Source organism: Fukomys damarensis, unplaced genomic scaffold (genome assembly GCF_012274545.1).
Source record: "Fukomys damarensis isolate Sample0158 unplaced genomic scaffold, DMR_v1.0_HiC HiC_scaffold_1, whole genome shotgun sequence".
NCBI lineage: Eukaryota > Metazoa > Chordata > Mammalia > Rodentia > Bathyergidae > Fukomys > Fukomys damarensis.
Genome location: NW_022900913.1, coordinates 57553483 through 57561230, shown reverse-complemented (window position 1 = coordinate 57561230; position 7748 = coordinate 57553483). Strand labels below are relative to the sequence as shown.

Below are 7748 nucleotides of genomic sequence, written 5' to 3'. Positions count from 1 at the left end.
TTTTTTTTTTTTTTTTTTAATCTTAAGTATCCCAACTTTGGGCAACTCTGTTTTTAGAGTAATAGTTGGGAAGACAGAAAAGTTGCTTCCTCTCAAGCTACTTTCTACGATTTGGTAACTTGATTGGTGATCTCTGTATAAACAACGATTTCGTCTTACAAATAAAATGAAGCTCATCTTGTTTGAAGTGCTCTTGGTCCTTAACAGCACCTTTTTTTAGGTACAACTTTTAAGGCAAGATTTTCCCTTTGGAAAAAGATACTAGTTTTCTTTGTTTTGTGGTGTGTGTGTACACACTTGCTCAGGTTTTCACCAACTTACCCTGTTTCCACATAAGCAAGAAGATCAAATGAGATGATGTATATAAAAGTTCCTGTGGGACATTAGGGGTTATCATAGTTACTAAGATGGTTGTATTTACATAAATTATACCTTGCCATCCAGATGGCAACACCTTATAGACTTCTCCATGTGTATTAATTTATTTTCAGACATCCACTCAGTTGCCTTTATGTATTGGAAGTTATTAAAGTGTCCTTATCATTGTGAAAGGAAATCAGAATTGGCCTGCTGAATAGTTTTATATTTCTTCATGTCATGTTTCCCCATGTGCCTAAATATTCAAGACCTCAGACCAATTGGAAGTCTAGAGCTTTGTAAAAATGTTCTGCTTCTTACAGTTAAAAAGGTTTGCATTGTGTGGGGTTAGTTTTGGCTGTGTGCAACAAAGTCCAAAATAACAGTGGCTTAAATGCAAAAAGATGTATTCTTTCATGGAAAAGTCTGGACATTGGCATCTCAACGTAAGCATAGCAGTACTTCAAATTCTGTCTTCCTGTTTCATCTCCCCCAGTATTGATTTACATCTTTGGGTCAACTCATGGCCTAAAACAGTAATTGAATCTCAAGCCCTCACATTAGCATTCCAGGCACTTGAGGAAGATGGAAAGTTGGGAGTCAAAAGAGGCCTTCCATAACTATTTTCCCCCTTAATCAACTGTTCCTGAAGTCTTGACATTTTGGTTGACATTTATTGGCTAGAATTTACGCATATGTCAAATCTAGCTACAAAGGAAGGGTGAAAATACAGTTTTTCCACTTGACATACATGTTCCTCCAAGATTCTGTTAAATGGGAGTGAGAGAGAAAATAAAAAATGGAGCAACTAATAGTCTTGCCAAAGGTCCTTTTTAAGCATCTGTAAATAAGGAAACTTAATTTAGACATCATAAATTATGTTGGGTAATTTGGCATATTGAAGGGCCTTCTCTAAACACTGACTTAACAGCAGAGTGGTGGAATGGGAGTTGGGCTGGCTCTGAGGAAGTCTGTCATGGAGCCCAAGTCTGAGGTCAAAGGGCGCTGTGCCTTGTCATCAGTATGTGCCTCTCAGTCGAGGGTCTTCCTGCTGTGCCCCTTGTGCACCACATATAGGAGTCCCAGTGCCAGGCATCAGCAGATTCCTACATCACCCCTAATCGCTTCTTCTGTACTTTATTAAGAACAACAGTTTTTCTCAAATGTCCATTAAACTGTGCTTGAATTAAGCATTATGAACTTGCTGATTTTGCTCACCATCTCAGATGACAGTATGGAAATCAATAATCAACAGTACTGAGTCTACTTCTAGCAGTCATTTCAATGTGTTGCTAAATAATGTATTTATTATTAAAATATTTAATATACTTTAAAGTAATAAAAATGTGATATCTCAAAATTGTACTTCAAGCCAGGTATGGTAATGCACACCTCTAGTCTTAGCTACTTAAGAGTCTGATGTGGGAGGGTCATTTGAGCCCATAAATAAGAGACCATCCTGGGCAACATAGCAAGAATACACCCCAAAACAAGACAATAAAACCGTTTTAGTCTTCATAGAATAAAAACTTTACAGTGATTCTCTGAAATAGTTGTTGAGTTAAATATTCAATTTATATGTATTTTCAGTTAATCTGTTGTTACCAAGATATGAGCTTTTAGCTTTTTCTCTCAGACACCACATTTAACTAAACATTGCAGTCCAATAAAAGTGCCTTGTAAAGAATGCAGTTCTGTAGCTGAGTTTTGGTCCATAAAGAGATTAAACTCCTCACCTAAGTATTGACATACTCTGATTAATATGAGATCAAGTAATTTCAGACAGAATCTTTAATAGGTACTTTCCTAGTTGAAGAAATTTTAAAGAACATTAAGACTACAAAAAGTGCTCATTAAATAGTAATCAGGAATATGTCAGTGAATATAATAAGCATTTTATCAGCAGAGTGGGGAATTTAGGAAGATTGATAATATTCACTGTTGGCAAGGATGTGGAGAGAAAAATAGGCACTCTCTCAGGTACTCTTACGCACTGTTGGCAGTAGTATAAAAGGATGCACTGAGGAGGGTACTCTGGTAGAACCTTTCCATATTTTAAGTGTGTGTAACCCTTCAGCTTAGCAGTCCTACTTCCTGCCCCGTTTCCCCCTCCCTTCTCAGTATTGGGAATTGAACCCAGGGAACACTGAGCTACATTCCAAGCCCTTTAAAAAAAAAAATAATCATTTTTTTTTTTTTTGAAACAAGGTCTCACTGACTTGCTCAGACTGGCCTCAAACTTGAGATCCTCATGCCTCAGCCTCCTGAGTAGCTGGGATTATATGTGTGTAAAACCATGATCAGTCATTTCTTTTTCTGAATAGCAATCCTATAAAAATATTTGTACATGCCTGAAGATTAGAAAATTAAAAATAAATTGTGGATTATAAATAATTTATAATAGATGCATTAAGTTTTTCAGGTCACAACAGTACCTTTAGAAAGAAAGTAGTAGAAATGATAGTGCTTAAATGATGAAACTAAACCAACTTTGATTAAATAAATTTAAATATGTAAAGCCTTATTTCTGGGGTTTTCTTGAGAGAAGAGTGCTCCCTATACCAACTTCTGTGGGGTGGGTTTGTTTCAGAAAGTCTATAAAAAGCAAAGTTGTTTATATGTTGACCTTGTGTAAAAAGTTAAAATTCTTGGTATTACAAGCAGCAAACATCCAAACAAAGATAATAATGCATATATGTAAAAGGCAAAGAACAGGTCAGGCTTTTCCCCAGATTCACACAGCATGACTGAGCAGTCAGTTTCTCTTCTTTCCAATCAGTGCCTCCTCTCCACCTGGCTCAGGTCTGATTAAATCAGGTCGATAGCACCTCCACCAGCACAGAAGCCACATTTGGGGAAGGGGACATTCGCACAGAGGCAAATGAAGGTGGTCACCAGGGGAAGGTTACATGGGTGCTGCCCTGCAGATAGCTAAGCTAATGCTATAAAATATTTATATTGCTGAGCATCATGAGCAGAGCTCTTGGGCTAATGTGGCATGTCTAATAAACCTCTGGCTGAGGTCATATTTTTATCAGTGCTATCTGGAATAAGATTCAGTTTGCTGGATTATGAATAGCTTGTATAGCCAGTGATTGAGACTGTTGGGGAGCTTAAATGAACCAATTTTAGGATCACTGACCTCTTAGAATAGAGCTGAGAGAACCCTCTTAATCACCAACCCTCTTACTTCTTAGAGAAGTGAAAGTCTGTTGAAGCCATGTAACACGCTTCAAATCACCGGCCACGTTTGTGGTAGAGGTGAGACTAGAAAATTGGTCATTCATCATCTAACCTAATATTCTTTTCAGTAATAATGCTAGTGTTAATAATAATAGCGATTCATATTTATTATTTGCCATATGCCAGGCAGTCTGATAAGCATTAGCATTACATGTGTAAAGTCTCATTTCATCTTCACAGTTGCCTTCTCTTAATTTACTGGATATAAAGACAGGGAGAGTCTTGTTCAGTTGACTTCAAACGCTTCCCCCATCCTTTTCTACCTGTTGTGCTAGGCTGCAAATAGGCCTCCCTCTCTGAAGCTCAAGGAGTGCTGGTTTATTGCTTTGGCTCAGGTACAAAAAAATGGAATGAGTGAAGAAGCCTGATCACAAAACCTGTTGCATGACCTCACTAGATTGTGGGCTTTATAATGACTAAATTTGAATCTCACATTGTAAAAGGCAGTCTTCAATTGTTTTATGTTTTTAAACAGGTAGCTCCAGTGAGTCACTGCAAAGCATTCCTTATTATTTACAAATCAATGAAATACTTTTAACCAGCGATCAAGAATTTCTCCCATGCCATTTAATGGATCAACATTGGAAATTCTATGTGGAATGTGAGGAACTAACCTTCTAAAGAAGCCTGTTTTCTTAATAATTTTTTGGATATTTGTTCATATTATCAGCAAACCTTCATCTTTTATCTTGTGTGGACTTGTTTAACATACACTTTATATATTGTAACTTAAGATGTGTGTTTACTGCTACAGGAAAAATACAACTCCAGCTGTTATTTTGACATTGAAATAAAGGCATTTCTAAATGAGACTGTATGGGTTCTCTGGTTTTGCTTTTACTAATAGAAACTTAAAACTTTGTCTGAGGAGCAGCTGGTAAAAATTTTTTCCCACATTGTAGGTTGTCTCTTAGTTCTGTTCATGGTTTCTTTTGAAGTACAGAAGCTTTTTAATAAGATGAGATCCCAGTTATTGATTCTTTCTGCTAGTTTCCTTGCTGAGGATTTGTTCATAAAGTCTTTTCCTATGCCAATGTCTTCAAGAGTTCTACCTAACTTATCTTCCAGCAAGCTTAGTGTTTCTGTTTTAATATTTAGATCTTTATTCCACTTGGATTTTAATTTAGTGCATGGTGAAAGATAAGCGTATAGTTTTGATCTTTGGCAGGCTGAGATCCAGTTTTTCCAACACCATTTATTAAAGAGGCTATCCTTCCTCCAGTGGGGATGGTCAGCTCCTTTGACAAAGATGAGGTGGCTGAGTATATCTGGATTTGTTTTTGTGTCTTCCAGTCTGTTCCACTGATCCTCAGGTCTGTTTCTTTGCCATTACCATGCTATTTTTATCACAGTGGCTTTGTAGTATAGTTTCAAATTGGGAATTGTTATACCCGCTGCCATGTGTCTGTTGCCTAGGATGGCTTTTGCTATTCGAGGTCTTTTATGGTTCCAAATGAATTTTTAAATTCTTTTTTCTACTTCTGTGAAATATAGTGTTGGAATTTCAATTGACATTGCATTGAAAAGGACTATTATCTGGAATATATAAAGAACTCAAAACAACCAGCTCCCCCAAATATAAAGATGTGATTCTAAAATGGGCATCTGAAATGAACAGACATTTCTCAGACAAAGAAGTAAAAGCAGCAAGCAAATATATGAAAAAATGTTCCACATCACTGGTCATTAGAGAGATGCAGATGAAAACAACACTGAGATTCCACCTCACCCCACAAAGAATGGCTGCTTTCAAGAAATCAACCAATAACAAATGCTGGCAGGGCTGTGGGGAGAAAGGAATCCTTCTCCATTATTGGTGGGAGTGCAGACTGGTACAACCACTATAGAAATCAATATGGAGATACCTCAAAAAACTAGAATTAAAAGTTCCATTTGACCCAGCTGTCCCTCTGCTGGGTATCTTTTCAAAAGAATTGAATCATGCCACAGTGATATATGATCACCCATGTTTATAGTAGCACAGTTTGTATTAGCTAAAACTTGGAAACAGCCCATTTGCCCTTCAGTTGGAGATTGGATAATGAAGATGTGTTTTTTCTATAAAATGGAATACTACTCAGCCATGAAGAATGATAAATTAGACTCATAGGAAAATGGATGCATATTGAGGATATACTCCTAAGTGAAATAAGTAAGTCACGTGTAAATACCAAATAGTTTCTCTTGTGTGAATAAACTGTAATAGTACATAAGATCCTAATGAGATAAATGACATTGAGAAATGGGAAGAAAAGGGCTAAAGGTGTAGGGAAAGTGGGAAGGGTAGGGGAAAGGTAATAAGGGAAAAATATGAGAAAATGAAAAAATGGAAATAAAGTGTTTGTAAATGGGGACAAGGAAAAAATGAGAACCAAGACCACCTGTCATGTAAAGGTACAAGATCTCAATAATAAATGTAACTGTACTGTACACCTAAAATGTACCATTAAACTCAATAAAAGAAAAAAGAAACTTAAAACTAACCTTCCAGTCAACACTCCTATCTTTGTGTTAATAACAGTTGTTGCCGAAGGAAAGAAAGGACACATGGCGTGATTCATGGATAATTGGCCTGAAAAGACCCAGGTCAAGTGAACCCACTTAAAACAAGAACTTCAATTCCTGGTGTCTTCCCCGTTTACTTTGAAATTTATCATAAAAATTAAATGTAAAATTATGAATGAAGTCTATGTTCAGTTTCATAAAATTTAGTGCAGATGTAATTCTAACTGTTCTAAGCCTTAGAACAAAGAATGAAACAAGTGTTTATTTGGGATTTTTAAAAATATACTTCACCTTTTGCAACATTGTCATGAAAATGAAAATAACAGGCATATTCAAGAGTTTTCAAGGCTGTCTCTTACTCTTTGATAACCAAATTATTATTTATTCATCTTTCATTCTCAGGTTCCCAAATAAGCTGTTTGACTTGGTGGCCTTGTTTTATCTTTTTTCTCTCATTTGAGTAGAGATGTCAAAATTATACTTTATTTTATTTTATTTTATTTTTTGGTACCAGGGGTCGAACTCTGGACCTTGCTTGTGCTTTCAGGGCAAGTGGTGTCACCACTGAGCTAAATCCCTGGCCCAAGAAGTCAAAATTGAAATAAAAATTGTCAGAATCTTTTTGGGGGCATATGTGCTACTTTTGGATATTTTCTTATAGTAGATGCATAGAACAAGAAATATCTTTGATGTATTTAAGAAACTAACAGTTAACTCAGGAGAAAGAAGTTATAGAGCTGGTAAACTAAGGGGAAAGGAACATCTCCCCTCCTTGTTTTGGTGGTACTGGGGATTGACCCCATGACCTTTGCGTGGAGCTAATTCCCAGGCAGTTTATTTTTCATTTTGAGACAGCTCTTCCTAAGTTGCTAAGTTGCCCAGGCTGGGCTTAAAGTTGCAGTCCTTCCTCAGCCTGTCAAGAGTGCTGGGATTTCAAGCATTACAGAAGATAGTCTGAGGCAAAGCAGGGCATCCAGAAGGCAGCAAGCAAGTGACAACCATCTTTTTATCTCTTATGTTCCATCCAAGCTATCCACCTTTAGGGCAGGTAGCTCTCAGACCCAGAATGGAGCACCCTTAATTCTACCCAGAACTATGCCAAACTAATCAGTGGACTAATTTAGTAGTCATACACCCTTAATCACAGGATCACACACTGTAGATCCAGCCACCTCTGAAAAGCCCTACCTATGACCATATGAGGCTTTGGGGGAACATCTAGACACAAGCCATAACATACCCATAAGTTAAAGGAGGAAAGGTTTATTATAGCTCACACTTTGTAGAGGTTTTATTCCATAGTCATCTGGCTCTGAGGCAGGGTAGCATTGTAGAGAAGAAACAGTCACAAACATTTCTTTCCCTTCTATCCCATCCAGGCTAAAAGCCTATTGGATGGTGCCATCCATGTTCAGCAGACTCATCCAGTTATCATACCCTTAATCTACCATCATAGAGACTTGTGGGGGTGCATTTTAGATACAAACCAAAATAGACATTCACTAAAGAGGATTTCCAGAACTGCTTCAGAAAGTGGCACAAGCAATGGAGTCAGTGTCCTCAAAGTGGGGCAATGTGTCTTTTACTGTAATAAAATTTTTAAAATTTCAACATTCACCATATATTTTGATGAATAAATATAT

The 7748-nt window shown here is 37.0% G+C and overlaps 1 protein-coding gene across 2 annotated transcripts in view; it reads left to right on the top strand.

Annotated features, from left to right (window-relative positions):
• Ankrd31 (ankyrin repeat domain 31) overlaps positions 1-4421 on the top strand; it is a 199337-nt gene extending 194916 nt beyond the window's left edge. For both annotated transcript variants that reach the window (XM_010635160.2, XM_019209194.2), the window contains one exon: positions 4076-4421. In XM_010635160.2, coding sequence (XP_010633462.1) covers positions 4076-4221 — 146 coding nt within the window. In that variant the 3' untranslated portion in view covers positions 4222-4421. The remainder of the gene's footprint in view (positions 1-4075) is intronic.
• Positions 4422-7748: the final 3327 nt, after the last annotated feature.